General features: G+C 38.2%; 1 protein-coding gene across 10 annotated transcripts in view; it reads left to right on the forward strand.

The window, feature by feature from the left end:
• The first annotated feature begins 249 nt into the window (after positions 1 to 249).
• IBTK (inhibitor of Bruton tyrosine kinase) overlaps positions 250 to 26,122 on the forward strand; it is a 459,255-nt gene continuing 433,382 nt past the window's right edge. For all 10 annotated transcript variants that reach the window (XR_012785385.1, XR_012785386.1, XR_012785384.1 and 7 more), the window contains exons 1-5: positions 250 to 434; positions 11,858 to 12,547; positions 20,575 to 20,671; positions 21,855 to 21,979; positions 25,750 to 25,860. Coding sequence is in view for 2 of the 10 variants with exons in the window: in XM_075554839.1 (XP_075410954.1) it covers positions 12,227 to 12,547; positions 20,575 to 20,671; positions 21,855 to 21,979; positions 25,750 to 25,860 (654 nt within the window). In the remaining 8 variants the exon portion in view is untranslated. The remainder of the gene's footprint in view (positions 435 to 11,857; positions 12,548 to 20,574; positions 20,672 to 21,854; positions 21,980 to 25,749; positions 25,861 to 26,122) is intronic.

Consider the following 26,122-nt stretch of genomic DNA (forward strand, 5'->3'; position numbering starts at 1 on the left):
ACACCCAAAAAGCAACCCTCGCTGTAGGCGTGCAGACATCACCCGCAGCCTTCCCGGCCCGCGCCGGCTACCTCCCTGGAAGGCTGGCAGGGTCCAGCGCCTTTGGAGAGCTTGGCAAAGGCCAAGGTTCAGGTGTTGCCACGCGATGCCTTCTGGTGAGGCCCCAGCCAATCCCTCCGAGGCATACAGGAGCCGCAGCCAATCAGCGCCCGCCTTGTTCCCGCAGGCCGCCCGCTCCGGCCCGCGTCGCCCCGCCCCCTTGCTCGGTGCCCGTAGTCGCGGCGGTAGCGGCAGCCGCCTCCGGAGCTGAGTGGCTGGGGGACAGCCCCGCTGGCGCTCTCCGGGGTCTTGTGCTTCTGTCACTGAGGATGGGTCGCTGCGCAGCCGGCTGCCGAGCCCGCGGGGACCAGAGGCGCAGTTTCATCTAGCAACTGGTGAGGGGGGGCTCGTGGGCCCTAGCGGTGAAGGGCGGGCTGGCGCGGCGGCATCTTTATCGCCCGGGGGGCGCTGCGGGAGCTGTCACCCCTGGGGCTGCGGGTGGCCGTGGAGGACAGTGGGCCGCGGGGCAGAGCCCCAGCCCCGCCGGACGCCCGGTCCTCGCGGAGGCGGCCTGGGACTGGCGGAGCGGTCCGTGCCGCTGCAGCGCCTCCCTGGGCTATGAATGGCCGGCTCCGTGGACGCGTGACGTCGCGGTCGTGCCGGACACGCCCCCCCCCCCCGCCCTCCCCGGTTGTGGCCCGGCTCGTTTCAGATTTGAAGCCTTTTCCTGGTCGCCCGTCCAGAATCCTTCCCCCCAGCAGAGTTTTAATCCACTCCAGGGATACCGATTCTGATTAACGGGGAAGCTGGTTGTGAACTTTGAAATGTGTATTATTGTTGGGTGTAAAGGAACTTTTGGGGAGTCGATGGAGATGATGGAGAGTCAGAATAGAGACCCTTTGTTCTAGCAGGTGGAACTGTCAAGTTCAAAAAGAGGGACGTTTGCTTTTCAGAATTGAATACTTGAAACTTCAAGTGTGCTGACGGGGTAATTTTTCAGGAAGCAGAGATTGACGTGCCACCCGTCCCCCTCCCGCCCTTTTTTCTTCTTTGCTTATGCTTTGGCGAAAGGCATTGGAAACTAAATGTATCAGTGATACTGAAAGGATGTAATTTTTGATTGATAATTTTCAGTGCCAAAAATGTGCAAAATCTGTATGCTTGCATAACCTTTTCTTTATGATTATCTTTTTTCAATTTTTAATTATTTCATTTGTTTTGAAATTAACATAATTTACATAAAGAGCGTTTAAAAATGTATTACAAATATTTGGAGAAACCTGATTTCTTCAGGAAATTAATTTTTAAAACCCTATTCCATTATTAAAACTAAAAAGAAAAAAAACCAAAAAACTTTGTAATAAGGACATCCAGTATGCTAAATTCTATTTTAGGTATTTATTATATTTTAAACTCATTGTATTTCTGGATCATAAAGTTAGTAAAGTGTAAATGAATATTTACCTAGTATGTAAAGCTCAGTATTGTGCTAATTATTATGAATAATATTGAAATTTGCATATTAAAATAGTACTAAAATGAACATAGTTTCCTGTCATAAACAGGGCGTTAATTATTTGCCATACCCAGAAGTGTGTCTGCTCTCTATAATTTAGGCATTTTCTCTGTCGTAAAACTGGATGTTGCACTAACAATGCATTGAACTGTTTCCCTCGTTTCTATTTTAAAGTGTTAAAATAAAATACAATGTTAAAGCTAAATTATGAAATTCCTAAAGTAGTAAATGTTTATGTTCTAATATATAGTTATAGTTATGTAAACTTTTCTTAAGGTGTGCTAAGGTCTTTTTATTCTTTGATTATGAGTCATTTGTAGATTTTAACAATTATTTTTAGTGCATATGCAAGCTTATAGGGAAGGGATTGTGGATTTGAGGAGTTCTTTATAAGCAGAAACAAAGCTATGTATTAAATACATACTTTGTTTTGTGAGAAATATTGGCTATGGCATTCCTCCTTTTCTGTCTTCTTAAGGAAACTAAAATCTTTATGTGTAGAAAAGGAATATGCTTAAAAACAGGGTTCTGTGGTCACTGTAGACAAATTTAGCATAAATAATTTAAGGGACTTGCCTAACGTTTTAGGTAGTAAGATTCTAACTCTTATGACCACAGTTAAGGGAAAAATTTTCTCCTGTGCTGTTTGACTTCTCATTGAACATTTCCCAAGTGCATGTTGAGAACCGTTTGGGGTATAGTCAAAAAGGTAGAATCTAAAGTACTCTTTTCTATCTGTGATAATTAAAGGTGTGCTGTTTCTGCTGTGCAGGTGGCCCCAGATTCATGGTGATCTAGTTAACAGAAGGAAATACTGCCCCATTCCGTACCATACCGACGATAAATTGGGAATCAGACTGTTGTGCATCTGTAGGGTTTTTATTTTCTTCTAAATTTTATTCGTTGCTGAAAATATACATAGAACATATACAAGTTCAACAGTTTTCTACATGGCTAACTTAGTGACTTGTTCACATTTTTGAGCTGTAATTATTAATTCCAACCTTCTTTTCTGAGTTATTCCTCTCTCTAATGTAAAATCATTGCCCCTTAAATGTACTACCTATAGTTTTGAGTTGCTGGTGTCAATTTGACCCCCTTAGATTGTTTCTTAAAGCATGGTGCTCAAGGCAGACCCGTTTTATGATTTATGCTAAACTGTTGTTTGATTTTTAAGATGGCTTCAGGAGAGGATATTGGTCTAAAGTTTAAGGATCAGCTCAGGGTAATAGCTTCAGGGATTCACCCACCCTCTGGCTCCAGAAGTCGAGGCAGTTGTTCATGGCGGCAATGAGCAGTACAGTTCATATTTTTCTCCTCTTTGTGACTCTACTTTCTCTGTTGCTTCAGCTGAATAGACACTCTTACCGTGAATGGCCACTTGCAAGCTTTTAACACGCCAAGTATTCAATGCACTGGGAGCACCAAACATATTGCTAGACCAGTTAATTGAGATGCCCCCCCAAAACAGTGGCTCTGAACCAAGGAACCAAATCCTGTGAGGTGTTTAGTTGTAAATAGCAGCTTCAGCATCTGCTCTTATTTTTTTTTAGTCATTGTTCTAAGTATATCTAGCACACAGTTTTTGCCAATTCAACTTGTTAGAAGTGCACAACTTATTGACAGTGAGTACAATAATTGGCTGTAATGTAATTTTGCTATCTCTTCTGACCCTAGTAACCACTAATAAAGTTTAGTTTCGAGTCATTTGCCTTTTTTGGTCATTTTATATGTGAGATCATATAATCCTTAACCTTTTATGATTGGCTTATTTCTCTCAGTAAAATGTTTTCATGCTCCATATATATTGTAGTATGTATCAAGACTTCATTACTCCTACTGGCTGATTATTCCTTTGCATATATATATATATATATATATATATATATATATATATATATATATATATATATATATAATTTATCTGATGGCTATTTAAGTTCTACCCTTTGGCTCTTGTGACTAGAGTCTTATTGAACACTGGTGTACAAGTCTCCTTTTGAGTCTCAGGTAATACTCTTTTTAGATTTTTGAAGTACCACCATGCTGCTTTACCCAGTGCGGTACCATTTTGCATCCCCACTCGCAGTGGACAAGGGTTTCCAATTGCCCTCATCCTTACTAACTGTCTGTTATTTTCTGTTTTTTTTTTTCTCAACCATCCTAGTGAAAGTGAAATGGTTTCTCATTGTAGTTTTCTGTATCTCTGATGAGTTGAATAATGACCCTAAGCATTTTTCCGTGTGTTTGGTGTGTTCTTATGGACTGGTTTTTGGAAATAGATCACCAGGGTTTTTCTTTCTCGTTTGCCTTAAACTTGAAGGTGAAGATTAACTGAAACCTGTTTAGCTTCAGCCTCACATAGCCATCCACAGATGGCTCATTGCTGCACATCAGGGGCATTAGCCAATAATCAAACTTTGGTCAGTCACAAAGAAGGCCAGATTTTTACCAGTGAAGCACCATTGCCTTCATATTTAATTGGCTGCCTAAACTTTCGTATCCTCATGGTAAAATAAGATTAACCAGCGTCATATGGGCAGATGGAAAAGAGAATTAAATCAATTAATCAATATAATGTGGTGCTTATCCAGCTACAGGTTCAAAAGGTGATACGTATTATGCTTTAAGTTGGGAGGGGGGGAGTGACAGCCATGTAAAGATTTGGATGAGAATCATTCCAAACAAAGGATTCTACTGTAGTTATTGTTCTCTGACCTGCATGGCAAATAGTGTGTGTGGTAGTCACCTAATCTGGTGTCAATGTAAGGATTAAGAGTGTATGGGTGGAGTCTAGGCTGTCAATCTAGAGATAGCCTGTGAGGCCTCTGTGGACATGGCCTTCTCCTGAGAATTCTGGGAAATCTTGTGCTTCCTCCTTGGAGGTGGAAGACACCTCTCTCTCTGCTACTTCCTGGGAGACTTTGCAGAAGACAAGCCACATGGACACAACCAGTCATCAGAAGCCAGAAAAGCCACAGAGACCCCTGCCAGCACTGAGATGCTTACAATGTTACTGGACCCAAAGACGTTCTACCCAGCGGCTTGTGATCGTCCTGCATTTGGCTTCATTGCATGTGTTTCTTGAGTCTGAAGAGGACTTTATAGATTGGTATCAGACATATGGGCTAATATCAGATTTATGGCCTTGGACTGGACTGGGTTGGGATGTTTTCTCAATGTACAATTACCCTTTACATAAAACTCTCTTATATACATATGCGTATTTATGAATTTGTTTCTCTAGTCTACCCAGACTAACACAGTGTGTTTCTGAGGAAGAAAGAAGAGGCTTTCTTCTACTTCTGTAAAAGTTAAGGGCTCGGAAACCCACAGTAGTTCCACTATGCTCTGTGGGGTCACTCTCTGAGTTGGTTTTGATGTGATGGCAGTGCGTTTTCTTTTTCCTTAATATTTTTTGAATTTTTACTGTATGAATGGCCTCATTTAATTTTCAGAAAGAAAATCTCAGGAGATAAACAATTGTTGTTCTTCCCCTACCCCTTTTTAAAGTTTAAATACTACAATTGAAATTGAGAGAAATAAATCATGTGTCCAAGGTTACTTAACTGGTTACTGGCGTAGCTTACTAGCTCAGGTATTCTGAATTCAGAGCCTGGACTTTTTATGTGACATGTATCTAATCCTAACTGAGGTCAGAAGGCTATTCTTAGTACATGAGACATAGGTATTAGTTCATTTTAGTTTTGTGGGTGTCAAAGAATAGCATGATCAGACCTGTCTTAGTTCAGAGAACTGAACTCTTAAACAAGGATAAATAGAAGGATTATGGACCTTTGTGAGAATTCAACTTAAATCGGCTAAGATCTTTGTGGTCCATTAGTTTTCAAAGTTGAAACAGTTGGTTCTAGCTAACTATATTCCTCCAACTCAATTTCCTATCAATGCTTCATATTTATCAAGCATAATCAGACATTTAAACTTTTATTTCTTTGTTTTGTTTCTCTGATTTCTAAAGTATTGGTCCTTTATTCTTCTTCTTAGTTGCCCTGCCAACCAAGCCAGAAATCTAGGAATTCTCACCAAGTCTTTTCAGTTCAAGATCCTAAATATGCCTCTGACTTCCTACTTTCTCCCTCAGAAAGGATCATGTTTTGCTCCATTCTTGTCTGCAGTTTAGACCTCATTCCTGTCTTTATTCTGAATTACTGGACTTTTCATAATGGACCAAGACGACTACATTGTTTCTATATTTACTGTCCCCTTACCTTGAAGGCTCCCCCCCCCACCCCCCGGATTTACAGGCAAAATGGTATTTTATACAAGGGGACTTCAAAAAATTGTGGAAAAAATGGAATTAAAAGATAATACTATTGGCTCACCAACTTTTTGAAGGCCCCCCGCTTGTTCTCCTCTAGGAAGTCTTCCTTAAACTGCTCTTGTCCACTTCCCATTACTCTGTGTCACTTGATTTACCTTGACTCAAACCAAAACACCTGCCTACTGTCATCAAGTTGGTTCTGACTCATAGCTTCCCTATAGGGTGGCGTAGAGCTGCTCCTTAGGGTTTCCTGTGCTGCGAACCCTTACAGCAACGGGCTGCCACAGCTCTCTCCTGAGAAGTGGCTGGTGGCCTTTGGTTAGCAGCCAACATTTTAACCACTGGTACACCAGAACTCTTGTTTTACCTTGACCGTTGATTTATAATTATGATAAATAATCATTACTCACTTATATCAAATAGATCTTTTCTGCCACACTGACTTTTTGAAGGCAGGAACTATATAATAAGTTGTGCTAAGTCAAAATAGTTGTTAAATTATGCATTCAATTAAGTTATATGAACCTATAATTTAGCATTTTATTTAAAATATTTGAGTATTAATCTTTTTGTATTCCTAGTCCTGTGACTCACGGTAGGTACACTGGAGAGGCAAGGCAGTGTAGCAGAAATAAGAGACTGAAAGTTAGATCCATGTTTTAATTCTAATTCCCTCTTTTTATGGTGGCATGATTTACATGGTTTGCTTTATCTCCTGTCATGTAAACTGTCCAGCATGCACTGACTACGTAATACATCTTTATTTACTTTGTATTCTTCCCCTTCAATAAGCGTAAGTTGAGTACATAAATAAGATTAGAAATGGACAAAAAAAAGAAATGGACATTGGAATTATAGATCTGGAGTTTGGGGGCGATATGCAGGCAGGAGGAGATTTCAGAATTTTTTATTAGAATAAAAGAGTGACAGAGACTGAAATTATCCAGGAAGAAAATGAAGTAGACAGGAAAAGAGCCTAACATTTGAAGGTAAGATGAAAGGATAGGCTCCTAAGAAAAAGTGGTATAAGCTAGAATCCAGGTTTAATGCTTCCATGACTCCCTGGTCCTTGCAGGATCCATTTCTAGACTCCTTAGAAGATTGCAGTATTAATGACCTCAAAGCTGGGGCGTTAGTTAAGTAAAGACTATACCAGGTAACTGTGACATTGAACAAACATGACTTCGGGGTTTAAAATGTGTTACATTTCTGTTACTGAAAAAATAATTCTAATGAAAGAAAATTGTTGGATGCATATTTGGTGCCTTGCACTGTACTAAGCAGTTTACTTATATATTTTTGGTTATGTGCTGCGTGTTCCTGTACTGTCCCCATGACTGGTTGCTTATCTGTCTGTTGTGATTCATATGGTTTTCTGAACTAGTCCCCCAGGCCATTCCTCCTAGTTTGTCTAGGTCCAGAAGCTCTGTTGAGGTTTGTTCGGCATAATTTCCTAGCCTCCACTGACAGATGAGAGATGCTTCTGGTTGATTTTATTTTTATTGACATATAGTTCATGTATCACACAATTGAATAGCTCGGTCATAGATAGAAGAGTTGTTCAATCATCATCACAGTTTTAGAGTATTTTCTTCTTGTGGTTATTATTGTTAGTCCTCCGTCTCCCCCGAACCTTCCTTTGCCATGTCCTTAGGTAATTATTAATTCAGTTACTGTCTATAAATTTACCTATCCTGAGCTTCATATACAGAAAAAAGCAAAACAAATCATTAAACATCAACAACAAAGACAAAAGAAAACCTCAATCCAAAAGAAAACAAAATGTTAAAATCTGAAACTTTAAAATGAATCAAATGGAAGATCAAATGATAAAGTGTTACAGTTTAACCTAATTGCATCTGCCATAATCATTTATTTTATTTTTGCTATAATCAATTTTATGATGCTTTCTGCCAGGTAGCAGAAGTTTTTATCTATGGATTATGGTTAGAGGCTTAATCATCATGGGGATTTTGGGTTTCCACTGTCATTTAAAGCCTTTTGTAGACCAGGTGTTCACAGTCGAATCTCTGATACAGTTCCCTCTTCCAGATTTGGATTTTATTATTTATAATAATAGTTATTATGACACTTTTATTGCTATTATTAAAACTAAAGCACAGGCGGATGTAATTCTTCAGTGTGGACTTAGTTGACGCTTGGCTAGATGGCTGTTTGTTTTGAGACAAACATTTAAGACTCCAGGTGCTGTTCTTTGTGATTGCCAGCACCATCAGATTTCTTCCTCACACTGAATATATATAGTACCCATATATTCAGTGATCTCTCTTTAAGCATGAGTATTAAGTTGGGCTATATCATAAGGACTAATTTTTCTTAGATTAAGGCTATGATTAAGTAAGTCCAAAGTCCATTAATGTATCTTATGTTTTATGTACATCCCCGGTTCATTTTAGAGACAGCTGGCTCAGGAGAGTTGTTGCTGTGGACCAATAACTTTATCTTTACTGTTTGCACATCCTGACTTATAGTAACCTATTAGCTTCCCTAGGAGGTCTATTGATTGTGAGTATGGGTTGTGAATTTGGAGTGGCAGAGAAGTAGAGTGCCCTTGCAAACTGGGTGGTGTCAGGATAGAATGAGAGGGATGATGAGTGAAGGCATGTGTGACCCCTGCCTCCTGGCGATAGGTGACCAGAGGAGGGCAGACAGGCCATCCCCACGCTGTTCACTGCCCTCTTTAATCAGCATATTAGCATTTTTTTACTTTAAAGAAATTTGGTTTGGGTATAGTATTCAAAGGGTATATAGGAAAAAAAGTTTTAACTTCTATCCCTATCTATGTTGGGCTGAGTTTGCTAGAGAAACACAACTAATGACACATATATGTATGAGAAAGAACTTTATATCAAGAAAGAATTTTATATCAGAAAAGTGACCCAGCCCAGTCAACTCATGTCCAAGGGTCAGATGCTTACTGGAGAAGCTGGGAAAACACAGGCTAGTGGATGTAGAGTTACCTGAATCCAAGGTCCACAGGAATGTGGTAGAGCACAAATGCTCCCAGGGGTCATGTGGACCACATGTGCTGCTGGCCCCAGATGTGCAACATGGTAGTCAAACAGAATAGAGGTGGACAAGAGAGAAGTTCTCCATAGTATCTCTCATCAAAAGGCTACACCCCTGAAGAGGTGTTATTAGGCTGTGTCCTCACTGAGAGGTTGGACCCCACCACTATCTTCACATAGTTGACATAAACTGTAACCATCCCACCAGCACTAACCATTGGGTACCCTTCTTCAGAGCAATAACTGTTAGCTATTTTGTTGTATATTCTTTTGGACATCTATGGTGCATAAAAAAGCATAACTATATATATATATACACATCTCACATGGTATTTTTATCTCATTAAAATGATAATACATAATGTAGATTATATCTTATCTGAACGTATATAACGATTTCATCCTTGATAACTGAATAATGTTTCTTTGCATGGATATATCATAATTTCTTCAGCATGCTGGATTACTTCCAGGCAATGCACAAGGATGTTCTTGTACATATGCCCCAGTTCACACATAAACTCTATGGATTGTGACCCATCTAGTTTTCATTATTTTTCAGAACTAGATTACAAAGCCTTTCTTTTAGTTAATCTTCCTTTGAAAGTTCTGATGGAACTGGTTGAGCATCACAAGAACTTGCAGACCTACACAGACAGAGGGATGAAGTGCATTGGCCAGGAGCTGAATCTGGATGTCCTGCTTGGATAGTTGCAGGATGGATTGCTATTAGTAAAACTGTTGTGCACTTTGATGAGCATTATTGAATTGCTCCCCATAAAGTTTGTACCAATTTATACTCTCACTAGCAGTGGATGGAAGTTTCTATCTCCCCTTAATATCCATCCTTTGATCGTTATCATTTTAATAGATCAAGACTATGTATCACATTATAGATTTAATTTGCACTTCTTTTAAGTAAAGTGAAATTTCCTTCTTAAAAGTCTTTAAATTTTTCTTTTGGTTAAGTGTGGTTATATTTGATTTTTTCTTCTATTGGCCTCATTGATATTTAGAAGCTAGAAATTAGATTTTCCCTCTGTCAGTTATTTTATATAGTTTAAGAACTACATTGAATTTATTATTGATTTATTTAACATACGTTTCAGACTTTGTTTAGAAAGGCAGTTATTAAAAAAAACTGTTTTCATCTAGTGCTTTTATGGCTTCATTTTTGTCTGTCTCTGAGTTATCTGGAGTTTATGTTGATGTAAGAAATAAAGTAAATATCTCAAGTTATCTTTTCCTAGGTAGCCACTTAGTAGTTTTAGCATCCTTTGTATCATCTCCTATGGGCAAGGACCTTCCATGTAGATGGAACTGTGTTAACAGCCTGCCTGGCACTTAGTGAAGACTACATACCTGAGGAGTGTGTTGGTGTTCTTATGGCAGCAGATATGGTGGTTATGATGTAGTTTTAGGAGATTAGAAATTTAGGATGGGATTTTTATATAAAGATTGAAGTTTACGTTTGGTTATAATTTGTTGGGACATAGTTAAAAGACTGAAAATACAGGTATGTTAGTCTGGGTAAACTTAGGGAAACAAACCCACAGAAACTCATGTATAAGAGAGAGTTTTATATGAAGGGTAAGTGTACATTAAGAAAGCATCCCAACCCAGTGCTGTCCAAGTCCATAAGTCCAACATTAATCCATATGGCCGGCACCAATCTACAAAGTCCTCCTCCATCTCACAAAACACACCATGACACCGACTGCAGGAGGAAAGCCGAGTCAGTGAACGTGTAAGCATCTCAGCGCTGGCAGGGGTCTCCACATGGTTGCTCCAGCACACAGGGCTGCATCGGGGCAGGTCCATACAGCTTCCCCTCAGGGATGTCTCACAGGAAGTGAGCCTTGCCAGCTGAAGCAGGGAACTGGCTAAGGCAGCTGCACCCTGGTCCGACCATCACAAAGCAAGAGACCGGAGAACTAGAAAGGCGAGACTCACTGAGCCATTTATCCCTCCACCCTTCAGTTAATCCCACATGTGATTATTGGCCAGGTTGGCACAATAAACTTTAACTATCTCAAAAGGAAAAGGAAAGAAATTTAATCCAGAATACCGACATAGAGATTAACTTCAAAATAAGACTAGAGGTAAGGATGTCTGAGGTAGAGACAGTGCTGAAGGAGAAATTCTCAGTTTGCTAAGAGTCAAATGAAAAGAAGTCTTATTGAGGAATAAAACAGCAACTGCTGGATAGCACTTGATAAAAATAAATATCCAACTAGATCAGAGGTGACAATGAGTTGTATACAGAAAGTGTAGTATGAGTACAAATTTTCCATTATCAGTTGCTCACATAATTCTTTTTATTTGTTTTTTATTTATTTTTTGCTCACTAATTCTTGAAGACAGATGGTATAAAATTTTTCCAACAATATCATCAAATGCTCCCTTCTTATTTTATTTAAAAAATTATTCTTATTATTAAAAAAAACCCCAAGTGCATAGTTTAACCTCCTTCCTTGTTGACCCAAGAGTCCTCTGAGTTACTGTATATACTCGAATATAAGCCAACCTGAATATCAGCTGAGGCACCTAATTTTACCACAAAAACTGCATTAAAAATGTGCTGGAAAACTTGGCTTATACATGAGTGTATACGGTAATCGTTTATTGCAAGCATAGCCAAATACCTCTAAGTTGAAGTTGTCCTAGCAAAATAGATACCATGGATATGAAGGTGAAACATTGATGGATTTTTTTTTTTAGAGAGGAATTAGGACATGTAAATATGGAGGTGATTATAAAAAATTGAGGAGCGTATAAGATAGTATTTGTATTCTTTTTAAAAAATAAATTTGTGTTAGAGACTTGTTACTCAAGATTTGATTTATCTAGCATTTTGTAGGATTGGGTAGTTGTTAGCAATCTCAGAAAAAAGTAAATATTAAAATAAAGTTATGTTAGACACAACTGCTAGATTTTCTTGTTTGTGAGAAGGATACCCACCATACTTTTTGTCTTTTTCTTCCCTTATAGGTCACCCTTGCAATTATGGATATTTAAAAGGATCTGAGAGTGTGGAGGGGGAGTTCCCCTCTCCACTCCCCCTTGGTGCTTGACTTTAGGAATCATTTATAAACTGTGGGAAATTTTAGAAATTTTTTTATATAAACTTTATAATAGAGTTATTTATAATTTTTGTTTTCATTTTAGTGCCAAAAGAAATTATATTAATAAACACAGTTTTATACTGTTGTCCTGAGGATTTAAATTACAATCCTTAACAGGCCATATATACTCTGTAACTCATCTTGAGTAGTAGCATCTTTGTGTCCTGGCATTTTCAGTTTAAAAAGCAGTATTAACTGACTGTTCTGAAGAAGTAAGCAGCTTAGAAATATTAGGATGAGTTCTCTTACCCCTGACTGCACATCGAAGTGTCGATCGCTGAAGCATGCTCTGGACATCCTTTCAGTGATAACAAAGGGGAATGAAGGGCAGATTAAGGCTTTTCTCTCTAGTCATTGTTACAATGCTACAACTATAAGGGATGCCTATGGCCGGAATGCCCTTCATCTGATTTCCTCCTGTGGAAAGAAAGGAGTGTTAGATTGGCTTATTGAGAAAGGAGCAGATCTCTTGGTGAAAGACAAGGAATCAGGATGGACCGCTCTACATAGAAGCATTTTCTATGGACATATTGACTGCGTCTGGTCTCTATTGAAGGTAAGTTCATCTGTTTAATTAAAACTGTGTCTGGCCATGCATGTTTTTCTTAATCATTTTCATTTGCCCACTGACTTTCCAAAAAGGATTTAGTTAGATTTGCTGTTGCTACTTGTTTGATATATTTTACTATTGTAATTCATCTTTGGAATTAAAATTGGTCTTAGACAGGGTTCTCTAGAGAAACAAAACCAGAACGCTAATAATTATATATATATTTATACAGATAGTGTATTAGTCTGGGTACTTTAGAGAAACAAATCCACAGAAATTCATGTATAAGAGAGTTTCATATAAAGGTTAAGTGCACATCAGGGAAACATCCCAACCTAGTGCTGCCGAAGCCCACAAGTCCAACATTAACCCATATGTCCGACACCAATCCACAAAGTCCTCCTCCATCTCATGAAACACACACTATGACACCGACTGCAGGAGGAAAGCCAAGTCAGTGAACATGTAAGCATCTCAGCGCTGGCAGGAGTCTCCACACGGCTGCTCTGGCACCGAGTGCTGCATCGGGGCAGGTCCATGCGGCTTCTCTTTGGAGATATCTTGCAAGAAATGTGCTTTGGCAGCTGAAGCAGGAAACTGGCTAAGGCAGCTACATTCTGGTCCAACCATCACAAAGCAAGAGACCTGAGAACTAGAAAGGCGAGGCTCACCGAGCCATTTATCCTTCTGCCCTTTAATTAACCCCACATGTATTAATCATCCAGGTTGGCCCAATAAACTATATCAGATAGATGGATATCTAACTTAAGAAGTAAATAGTTAATTAAATTATAAAGCAATACAGATGGCTGAGTGCAACTCACTCCCGTGAGATAGTTGTGAGACTCTGGCAGCTGCTAGGTAGTCCACTGTAGAGCAATCCAGGCTATCCGGGCACAGGCAGCAAACAGCAAGGCAGGTCACCAACAGTCAGCCAGATGACAGGGTCCGACAGTCCCCACCTCAAGAGCTGTACATTCCAATAGTGTGGCGAAGCAGGTCTCGAAGGAACCTCAACTTACAGTGATACAGTCCACGGGGTTAGGTGACCCACAGGTAGTGTAGCTTGCATTGAGGCACAGAACAAGCAAGGCAGCCACACACTGGTCCAATCAAAGAGCAGGAGACAAGAAAGGTGAGGTTCGCTGAGCCATTTATCTCTCGCCCCTCAATTAATCCCATATGTGTTTATCGGCCAGTTTGGCACAATAAACTACCTCAAAATCCTAGGTATTTTATTTAAATGTTTTATGATATGTGATTTTAAACATACATAAAAGTTGACAATACATACTTTACTATTGGTCAATTTTGTATTATATGTACCCTCACATGATTTGTATTCCTATAGTCTTTTGATGCAAATCCCAGCTGTTTGATTTAATCAGTGCTGTGTATCTTAAATATTTTAAATAAAATCTCATTTACCATTTGATAACTATATTAGTAACTACTTTAAAAGGGTACTAACTATTGAACACCATCTAAAGATTGTGATTTGATTAATGTGTCAATTCTCAGTTGGCAAGGATTTTATAATTCTTAACATAAAAAAAGATAATTAGAATCAAATTAAGTCTTACATTGAAAAGCCAGATAATGAAGTATTTTGAGATAAATCCAATGTCATTTCTCTAATAAATGACTACACAAAATAAAGTTGTTACAGCTGAGATTTAACAACCCTAAGTTGTATGGTCATCTTAAATTGTTTGTGTAGACTTAAGGAAGAACAAAAAATAAGAGTGGCTTATAAAATTGGTGAGCTTTGAGATTCAATGTCTTCATCTCTTTTTGACTTTTAACACAGTACCGAAGAAGTACTTTTTAGATGGTGATATTTACTAATTAAAATGATTTTATACATTAATAGTAGAATAATATTTTATTGGTACGAATCTACCTAGGTTTTCTTTTTACTGGGTCTTCTTGGATTAGTGACGTACGTAATCTTAAATCTTGATTTTCATCTGTAAGGCGAAGTTAATATTATTACCTTTCTCTCCCTCCAGGCAGGGCCAATGAAGAAAAAGGATATCCAGAGTTTATTATTACTAGTAGTATTGAATAATCTTATATCTAAAACTCCTGAGATATACTTCAATCCTGATTAATTTCCTCTTTTGTGAGGAAAACTAGACTTACAGCATCTATCAGTTTTCCTCCTTTTCACCTCTAAAGCCTTGAAATTTTCATGTTTCTTGTGAAAATTGACTGATTTCCAAGCCTACATAGTTTGGGAAAGTCCTTAGGCCGCTGATTTATAAGTTGCCATTTAAGTGTCAGGATTTGAAGCTTCATTTTGAAACAGTTGTGGATGATCTGAACTTTGGACCTTCCCATCATCCTTTAGTGTTTCATTCCCCTTTAGAGCTCTGTAATGGTCAAACCACAACACTTAAGAGGATGGGCAGTATCTGACTGTGTTTAATTCTTGTCTACACAGGGTCCTTATGAGTCAGAATTGACTCAAGTCACCTAACAACAATAATCCTCTCTCTTGTCTAAGAGAAGTCAGAAAATCACACCATGGACCTTTGGCTTGATTGGCATGTAGAAACCTCTTTTGACCATTCAGTGTCTTGTAAGCCATCTGCATGTGCTCTGTACATTAATCTTTCCTTTCACCTTCCACCCAAACCACTGTCATTGAGTATTGAGACTCACAGTAAACGTGTGTAGGTGTTTTTGAGACCGTAAGCTTTTTCTTTTAATCCTTTTATTAGGGGCTCATATAACTCTTATCACAATCCATACATACATCAGTTATGTAAAGCACATTTGTACATTCATTGCCCTCATCATTCTCAAAACATTTGCTCTCCACTTAAGCCCCTGGCATCAGCTCCTCATTTTTCCCCTCCCTCGCGGCTCCCCTCTCCCTCATGAACCATTGATAATTTATAAATTATTATTTTGTCATATCTTTCCCTGTCCGACGTCTCTCTTCACCCCCCTTTTCTGTTGTCCATCCCCCAGGGAGGAGGTCACATGTAGATCCTTGTAATCGGTTCCCCCTTTCCAACCCACTGTCCCTCTACCCTCCCAGTATTGCCACTCAAACCACTGGTCCTGAAGGGATCATCTGCCCTGGATTCCCTGTTTCCAGTTCCTATCTGTACCAGTGTACATCCTCTGGTCTAGCCAGACTTGCAAGGTAGAATTGGGATCATGATAGTGGGGGGTGGGAGTGGGGAAGCATTTAGGAACTAGAGGAAAGTTGTATTTTTCATCGTTGCTACATCACACCCTGTCTGGCTCGTCTACTCCCCCGACCCCTCAGCAAGGGGATCTCCAATGGCCTACAAATGGGCTTTGGGTCTCCACTCCACACTGCCCCCTTCATTCACTATGGTAAGACTTTTTTGTTCTGATGATGCCTGATACCTGATCCCTTCAATACCTCGTGATCGCACAGGCTGGTGTGCTTCTTCCATGTGGGCTTTGTTGTTTCTGAGCTAGATGCCGCTTGTTTACCTTCAAGCCTTTAAGACTCCAGGCGCTACATCTTTTGCTAGCTGGGCACCATCAGCTTTCTTTGCCACATTTGCTTATGCACCCATTTGTGTTCAGTGATCATATCATGGAGATGAGCACACAATGATAAGATTTTTTGTTTTTTGATGCCTGGTAACTGATCCCTTCGGCACCTCGTGATCACACAGGCCTGGTGTACTTCTTCCATGTGGGCTTTGTAGCTTCTGAGGTAGATGGCCGCTTGTTTACCTTCAAGCCTTTAAGGCCCCAGACGCTATATCTTTTGATAGTTGGGCATCATCAGCTTTCTTCACCACGTTTGCTTATTCACCCACTTTGTCTTTGGAGGTTGTGTCGGGAAGGTGCGCATCATAGAATGCCAGTTTAATAGAAGAAAGTATTCTTGCATTGTTGGAGTACTTTGATGGAGGCCCAATGTCCTTCTGCTACCTTATTACTAAACCTATAAATATATGCACATAGATCTATTCACATATATTTGCATATATACATGTCTTTATCTAGACCTCTATAAATGCCCTTTGACTCCCAGCTCTTTATTTCCCTTGACTTTCCTCCTATCCCACTATCATGCTCTGTCCCTACCAGGCTTTCAGCAAATCCTCTTTGTTACATTACCATTGTTCTTGCCCTACCAGGCCTCCATACCCTCCTCACCACCAATTTGGATCACTTGTTGTTCCCTTGTCCCTGGGTTTGTTAACACCACTGCCTTTCCTCCCACCTCCCCCTCTCCCATGTCCCCCTGGAACTGTCAGTCCTGTTGTTTTCTCTTCCAGATTGTTCATCCAGCCTATCTTATTTAGACAGACCTGTGGAGATAATAACATGCACAAAAACAAGACAGAGCACAACCAAGCAACAATATACAACAAAACAACAAATCAATGGCATTAAAACAAAGCAAAACACAACAAGAAAGAAAAGCTTGTAGTTAGCTCAAGGATCATTTGTTGGCATTAGGAGTGTTATCCAGTCCAGTCTGTTGGAGCACCACGCCCTGGCCTCAAAGTTCACCATCAGCATTCCCTGGGGACCTCGCCACTCCATTCCCTTGCTGTTCGGTTGCACCCCCTTAGTATTGTGCCTCGGTGTGGCAGGATCAGATCGAGTGCAATTCCCACATTGTGTCTCCGGTGTTGTCCTCTGTAGAACTATGGGTCAGTGAGGGGCATGTTGTCTCATAGTGGGGCTGGCCATGTGAGACCGTCAGTCTTTATGGGAGCAGACATTCTTTCTCCCTCTGAGCATCTGGTAGGATTGAACTGCTGACCTTATGGTCAGCAGCCCAACACAACCTAGAGTTCCAGCAGGCCTCCTTTCAACACTTCTTTAATTAGTGACCGCAGGCAGTCTTTATGTCAACCGTATGTCTGAAGCCTACCACAGCGCTCAGATAGTTTAGACCGGCAGGAAGACATAATATGCACGTGTGTATTTAAATTGATTTTCATTTGATAAAAACGGGATGAAAATTTTAACCAAGTATTAAAATCAATTGTATATTAGTATGCACACATACACACTTGCCCAGTTTAAGTTCCTAATTGCCAAGAATATAAAACCTTAGCAAATATTTGGCTTCTGTAAAAAGCTGGAGTAGAGGTAGTATTTCTTGTGTAGATTCCCTGTGGTTCCTTGGTTCTAGGACAGGATGTGTGCTTGGCAGGAACTAGGTGTACTTGTAAGTTTTGTTTTATCTTGTTGCTATACCATTATTCTGGAAGAATTGATTATTTTACTTTTTCCGAGTTATAAGTGGAAGAATTTATGGAATCATAAGATTGTGTTGATTCCATTATATGCTAACTATAAAGCTGTGTACCTGGTAATAATCTAAGTACATTGCATAGACAAGATGGACAAGGTCCCCTCAATGAGTTTTTCCTTCTAGTAAGTGTAAATAGACCAAAACCAGATAATTAAACAAAAAAATGAAAAGAGAGAAAACCTTTCTTGATTTATTGCCCTGGATTCTCGCTACAGTCCTTTCTACATGCAGATTTTGAACTCTGTTTCTGTTTTTGAGAAGATAATCAAAACAAGCCAAACACTTTCCCTGTATTTCCTAACAGACTCCCAAAGTACTGCCCGTGCTCGTAGTGCCCCAGAGCGTGGCTGCTGGCAGTGCACCTTCGTTGCAAGGTGATGCTGTGCACAACAGAACGCAGTCTTGTACCGTCCTGTGCCTTCATCATAAAGCCAGCATGTTGGAATTCATCATTGTCTGTCGTGCCAGTCCATCTTACCAAGCACCTCCCTTGCCCTCACTGTTCGCTCCTTCATAAAACACCCGTTTTAAGATATTGATCCTTCCTAATGACATGTTTCAGGAGTCCTGGTGGTGGTACATGCTGGGCTGCTAATCACAAAGTCATCAGTTCAAATCCACCAGTCTTTCCACAAGAGAAAAATGAGGCTTTCTGTTCCCATAGAGGTATACAGTAGCGTTTCCCAAAGTGGGTGTTATTGTCCCCTGGGGGCACTGGAACTATTCCGGGGCTGCTGCAAAAACAGATACCTACACTTTATCCTGGGTTTCAGGCTGTAGAAGTTTCTAATTGCCAGAGGGTGCTGAGTTTTTTTGTTTGTTTGTTTGTTTTCCTGAAAAGGAAGACAGCAGGCCTAATAATTTTGGAAGCCTGTGATTTACAGGCTCAGAAGCCTACAGGGACAGTTTTGTCCTATAAGTTCACCATAGTCAAAATTGACTTGATGGAAGCGAGTTTGGATTTTTCTTTTTTTGTAATGACTTGTTCAAAGTAATTGAGTTAAATAGTGTTCTTTTGTGATCCATAAAATTTTCATAGCAATTTACAAATCACCACAGTATGACACACTGACAGATGGTGATAGTTGTAGAATAACTGTCTAAAGTTCATTCATTTCTTAGGTAGACATGAGATATCCAGGTTTATAAGCCTCACATTTTATGTGCTATTTAGTTAGCTAATAAGTGTACCTGTTATTTTGGACATGTGAAGATTGGTTTTAAATAAATGAACTAATATCATTTAGAGATTAAGATAAGCATGTTAGAAAATGTCAGCGCCTAGCATAAGTAGAGGGCTCTGCTGGTAAAAATTGTCTCAAATCTTTTATGCAATTAGGGCTGCTTAGGATGATGCAAATATGTCTAGTCGTACCTGAATCCAGTTTGTTTTTATAAAACTTGGAGCAAAACAATAAAAATGCCAAAATAAAGTTTGTAGGGATCTATGAATAGCTTGGAACACTCATCCCTGAAATCTACCATTGTTACTCTTACAAAGCCTAATGCTAGGTCCTACCTGAATTTCTTATCTTTGAAAGTACAATTTTAAATTTAATATGATCTTCGATCATCACTTCTGATTTTTGTTAGCTCTCTAATTTGAGCATGTTCTCTTGATTGACATTTTGGGGAAACCAGGCGTTTTAACCATCTGGAAGAGTAAGAATTGATCATAGTTTATTAGAAAGCAGTTGTTGAAAGTGAAGAGGAGATTCTTAAGTAACTTAATATAGAGTATTTTGACATATAGCTTGTAAAATTTTAAAATATTATGGTTCATCTTGTCCTTAACTAGCCAGGTAAATTATGTGTGTGGACAGGCAATGATGACTCACTTTAGTTTAAATAAAGGTAAGGTTAAGCAGTTATGGAAAGTCTTATAATGTTTGACAGCAAACATTAAAATGTGTTTTTGAGAAGCAGTACATTTTATATTTTAAAAACTAATAGTAGAATGATGTGAAATGTACTGTCTTCCTACTTTTCTGTTAGATTTAAAAAAAAGAATATATAGTAATAGGGATAGGTGTTCTAACTACTTTAAATAAGAAGCACAGAAAAAGGTTCCAATTTGTTTGCATTTGGATTGTACACATAAAACTCTATGGGTTACGTTAAATTGCTGCTTAGAAACACAGTATATATGTCAAAGAAGTTTTTTTAAATAACATCTAATTATATATGTTTCTCAAGAGGCCACAAACTGCTGTAAAAATGAGCTACAGTGGTAGGATAAGAAAATAATATATATCATAAAAATAGAATTAAAAGAGTACAATTGTCCTAATAATAAACATAGAATTCAAGACAAAAAGAAATACGGCATAAGACCACATCATATTTATAAAGAATAAATCCTAAAGAAAAATTTGAAAAAGTCCTAATGTAAGTTTTGCTCTGTTATTGCCTTGCCATCTTTCCAGCCTTTACCTTTAAAGACATAAATAATATATACATTTAATTGAATTACAAAAAGTCATATACACAGACCTAGGATCTTCTAGGTAACAGCACCTTACCATGGGAAGCTTTCATATGTAATTCATATTGATTTTAGAGATTGCTTATTTGATTCATGCTTTCTGATTCTTCCTTATCCTACCAAGGTTGGATAGTTATTTTTTCTTAGTTGTAAGCATCAGATTATTCTAATTATTTTGTTTACTTTTCCTTTTCCCTTGTATTTCTGGACTTGAACACCTGATTTGTTAATAGGTATGAATAAGAAATTGATTAAAAATGTTTTACTTTTATTTTTTAGCATGGTGTTAGTCTATATATTCAAGATAAAGAAGGCTTATCAGCTTTGGATCTTGTTATGAAAGATAGACCCACTCATGTAATATTCAAGGATACCGGTAAGAAAATTACAGAAATAAAATTTATTTATTTATAAGTACAGCTTAGAAAATTTTAGTCAATATTTATTTTAAAACAAAACTAGGAGATTTGTGTGTGACCATGTGTGAGGAGTTTTTACTTTGGTGTGTTGATTGAAATTTTTGGTTTCATGTTCACAAGACTTGTTTTGTCCATTTTTTCTAGAATTTTGTCTGTAAGTATAAAAATATAGAGTGGGAAGGCAGTTAGAACTGTAACTATTGTAAAGTAATGTGCATACCGATCGCAGTATCAACATTTAGATAGAGGAAAAAAGAAATGGTGAATGGAAATAATTCTTCTACCACACATTCTAATTTCACTTATCCCTCCAGTTTGTCCATTGAGCTTTGGAATTGGGAAGTGGGGGAAAAGAAGAGGTTAAAATGGGCCCTATATAGTTTATATTTAACTAGTGAGCTAGCTAAATAAGGACACACCACATTGCAGGTAACAGTAATAATTCCATTCTAGAACTTTTATCAGCATTCCAAAATAAAGTGAACATTTCTGTCTTAGACTTAATTATGATGAGGCTTCATTCCCAGTTTAATGTCGATTTCACCTTGATCACTAGTGTATTTTTACATCTATCAAGAGAAAAGCATTGCAAATTAATGTTCCTGTGGAGGTAGTAAGTGATGTCACATTGGCTTCATTCAAACAGTTTTGTATACGCCTTGAAGTTAAAATAACTACCTATAATATTCATTGAAATTAAGTACTCCTGACCTGATGCCGGGGGCATAAGTGGAGAGCAAATGTTTTGAGAATGATGAGGGCAATGAATGTACAGATGTGCTTTACACAATTGATGTATGTATGGATTATGATGGGAGTTGTATGAGCACCTAATGAAATGATTAAAAAAAAAGAAATTAAGTACTTCTTTGACTGCTTAAAACAAAGAGCAGTTGTTAAGAGCATTCATACTGAGATATGCTTATGTTAGGAATTTGGTCTTCTGGTATCCTTATATATTAATGGATTCAAAATTTAAATGAAAAGAATCTTGGAATCATCTTTCCAATCATGGTTAAATCAATTCCTATAAAGGGTTATGTTTTAGCTAAACTTATTAACAGAGTACTTCTATAATTAAAATAAATTTATATTTGTATTAAAATACTAACAGTATATTAAAACTAATTTTCACTTTAGATCCTACAGATGTCTATACTTGGGGAGATAATACAAATTTTACCCTGGGCCATGGAAGCCAGAATAGCAAACATCATCCAGAGTTGGTGGATATGTTCCCCAGAAGTGGAGTTTATATCAAGCAGGTACAACTGAATACTTTTAGATAATAAATGAACTTTTCTTACTTGATAACTCAGCTTTTCCTTTGGATTCTATTAACTTGGTTGATATACAATAACATTTTATTCACTAAATCAGTCAAAAGAAATTTGCTAATTTTTTAGATACGTTTGTCCTAATCATATATAGAGACTGTGTAAATACCCTAAAATATTAAATGTGCCTACACAGTGTTAATAAATTGGACAGTACTATACAAATAGTCACTCTGTGGTGGAAAGAGTTAAGCTGGCTGGCTAAGGGAAAATTTGGCAGTTCAAACCCACCTAGAGGCTCCGTGGAAGAAAACCCTGTTAGAGTGTTTCCGTAAAGATTGCAACACAGAAAGCCCCATATATAGAGCAGTGCTGCTCGAACAGGGGAGGGAGCAATGAGTTGGAATCAACCTGATGGTGTTTTTCATCTGTGGACTTGTTAAGTGTCTGTGTGGGTGCAGTGTGGTGGGTGTTGCAAAGGAAGTGGATAGAAAGAGAGGAGAAGTGGAAGAGAGAGATTTGAAAAGAAGAAATTTGAAAATACATATAAAATTTCTTAAAAGTTGTATAATATTCTTAGAGATGTCAAATACTAGAAAAAGAAATGAAATATATGAAGGACATGCACACTGTCTCCTAGCTTCAGGTATAGGCACAAATCATGCTCACTCTTTTATAATGCATATCGCTATTTGAAAATCTTTGTACCTCATTGCACCTCATAAAATTTTTATTGTTTGGGATTTTATGAAAATGGAAATTATCTGGCTACTACTTTTCATAGTTGAAGACATAATTTGCATGTTCCTTGTTTAGGTTCTTTGTGAGTCATATACAAGGGGACCCAAAAAACACTGGAAAAAGCTCTGCTGGGGGGAGCTTTCATAGTATGCATTTTCCCACTAGGGAAGCATCAGGCAACTCGCTTTAAGTTAGTGCACCCAGTGGCATCATCTGGGAAAGTTCTCTCTGGTCATAGTGAATTTTTCATGAAAGAAGTTTTCTCAATCCTCGTTTTTTTTTTTTTTTTTGTGATGGCCAATTTAAGAGAACAGCATGTGGCTGTGAAATTTCTTGTTCTGCTCGGGAAAAATGCCACAGAAACTGTTGAGATGTTGAACACAGCTTATAAGGACAGCGTTATGGGAAAAACTCAAGTGTATGAGTGGTTTTCTTGTTTCAAAAAATGTGAAATGTTGATTTGATGACAAACTTCAGTCCGTCAACTTCCCAAATGGAGGAAAATGTCAACTTGTTGTTCATTCCACCAGGTCAGACTGTTAATCAAGCTTTCTATTTAGAGGTTCTGAAAAGATTGCATAACAGTGTATGACAAAAAGGGCCTGATTTGTGGGGAAGTTTTGCCACTATGACAATGCATCTGCTCACAACAGCCATTTCAGTGTGCCAGTTTTTTGGCAAAACATCATGACTCTCTCGCCCCATGCAGCTCTCCCAACCTTGCTCTGTGAGACTTTTTTCATTTTCACGAATAAAGAGGGACATGAAAGGACTGCTTTGACGACGTAGATCAGGCGAAGAAAAAAACGAGGGAGATGCTGTCAGCCATCCAAACAGATGAGTTTGAAAAATGTTTCCAAGAATGGAATTCCAGATTTGACAAATGTATTAAATGTAATGGAGAATACTTTTTAGGTGATAAGGTTGTTTTGTAGAAAAAATTAAATACATAGCTTTGGGGGGGGAAATGCCACTTTTTGGGGCACCCCTCAAACACACAATTTCTCCTTTGTTCTTTTCCCATGTGTCTCTATTTTTAACCATAATTTTATGGTGAAATGAGTATTTGATTTTTTTATTATAGAAGCTTATAACTATATAAAAAGTAAAGTATAATGAATACCCATGTAACCACTATTTAGTGTAAGTAATTAGCAATATTCTGCTGCAAAAGTGAAATAAGCAAACATTGCAGTCCATTGTTCAGTTCATCCATATACAGATTTAGCAAAACATATTTAATTACACATGTCTCTGCAAATAGTGGAAGGCTGCAGACAATTTCTCTCAGTAATATAATTATCTTAGTCTTGTTAGGGTAACTTAAAAAAAAACTCCAGTGTTCACCTTCTCAAGTCATTGAAGCTTTGCATTAAGTTTATGGCAATAGTGCCACCCATCACAATTGTTTTTAGATACTTCAAGCACTTTAAGGAAGATTGAGTAGGTCTCCAAGATGCGCCCACAGAGAGAAGACTGTCAGCGTTGATGAAGGAAGAAACTGGCTAACATGCAAACAATGGTGGAAGAAGAATGTGGAATTAACATTGACGTGGGTTGCTGCTGAAGCTGGGATCTCATCTGTTTGGGCATTTTCAGTTTAAGTAACTCCTTGGCCTCAATGCAATGGGTACCAAAGGTGTTGCAAGAAGATTAACTAACTCAAAGAGCCTTTTAAATAAGATTGAAGCTAATGAAAGCTATTTATAGAATGAATCATAGCGAGGGATGAATCATGGACTTACCAATATGTTTCATGGAACAAAGTCCAATCAAACAGTGGCTTTGAAGACATCTGGCAAAGTTACGGTCAGGGCAGAGAAGTCCACTGAGAACTTTATGGTAATGGTTGTGGAGATTTAAAAAAAGAAATCTTTCGTTTGTCTTTTTACTGTGAATTGGGTGACTCTTTACAGAACAGATCATTTGTTACACACTCACAAATTCATACACATTTTATATCATTACTTACCTCCTGTGTTTTCTGTTTCCATTCCTTTTGAACCATTTTGAATTTTGTCCTTCGGCAAATGCTGCCTTTTTAATAACTCAACTGGTTTATTGTCCAAGATGTGCATACCTCCCAGTTTTATTGTTCTCTTATAGACCTGTCTGTTATTTGGTTGAAAATTGAGCTATAGGGGCAAACTCAGGTCCAAACCTGAAGGATTACTAAAGGTTTGGGGATTCCACTAGTCTCTGTTCAGTCAGCAAGCTTGGTCTCTTTCGTGATTTTGAGTTGTGGATCTACATTTTCTCCAATTCTAACTAGGACTTTCTAATGTGATTCTTTTCAGAGAAAGTGGTAGAATGGTAGCCGAATGCCATCTAATTCTGCTCTCAGGGTTATGGAAACTGATGTTCGTGTGGTGATTAAGCCACTGGACTAATGGTTTCCATGTGTCTTCCATTTTTCAAGGAAGGAGTAATTTGATAGAGTTTCTTTTGAAGGATCAGTACATCACAGGGTTTTCTAGGAAGTTTATGAAAACTGAACATGGTGTTGGTGAGAAAAAGGCAAGGAGGGTGGAGCCAAAGAGGTTTCCCTTGTCTTGACAATGCACCTGCCCCTCCTTCGGGTAGAAGGACTGCCCTTTGAGCAAGTCTTTGGGAAACTTTGCCCTATTCACCCTCCAGCCCTGATCTTACCCCTTCAGATTTCTTTTTGTTCTCCAAATTCAAAGAACATTTCAAAGGAACAGGGTTTGAGTCCCCTAGAGGATGGTCAAACAGCCATTTTGACGTGGCGTTAATTGAAATGCATGTATTTCTTCAGGGAAGAGCGAGAAAGATGGAAACACTGCCTTCAGAAATGTTTATAGACCGAGGTGCAGAATTTGTCCCAAACTACCGTCTCACATTGATATTTTTGCTTAATAAATATATCTATGATTTTCTAGCTAGCAAGACCTTTAATGTAGCATTTTGTGTGTGTGTGTGTGTGTGTGTGTGTGTGTGTGTTTGACATAATGTAGTTTTATTTAGTAGAGAAGGTTAATATTTTCTTTTCCCTTTAGGTGGTACTTTGTAAATTTCACTCCGTGTTTCTGTCCCAGAAGGGACAGGTTTATACCTGTGGTCATGGTCCTGGAGGACGTTTGGGACATGGTGACGAGCAGACATGCTTGGTAATTAAAATGTCATTACACCATTTAAGTAGCTTTAGTTGAAATTTTGGTTAGCTTAAAGCATAAATAATTCTTATTTTGACCAATTATAAGGAAACATTAAGTTTATTTTGAAAACTTTCTGGATATGTTAATATTAAGGATTTAGATAACATGCAATATTTTAAAACATTAAAATTATGCTATGATTATATAAATATTGAATTAGTATATAAGCTTTAAAGTGTTTACAGACTTTAATTAAAGAATGTAGAAGGCAGAT

The sequence above is a fragment of the Tenrec ecaudatus genome, chromosome 7, assembly GCF_050624435.1.
Source record: "Tenrec ecaudatus isolate mTenEca1 chromosome 7, mTenEca1.hap1, whole genome shotgun sequence".
Classification (NCBI taxonomy): Eukaryota; Metazoa; Chordata; class Mammalia; order Afrosoricida; family Tenrecidae; genus Tenrec; species Tenrec ecaudatus.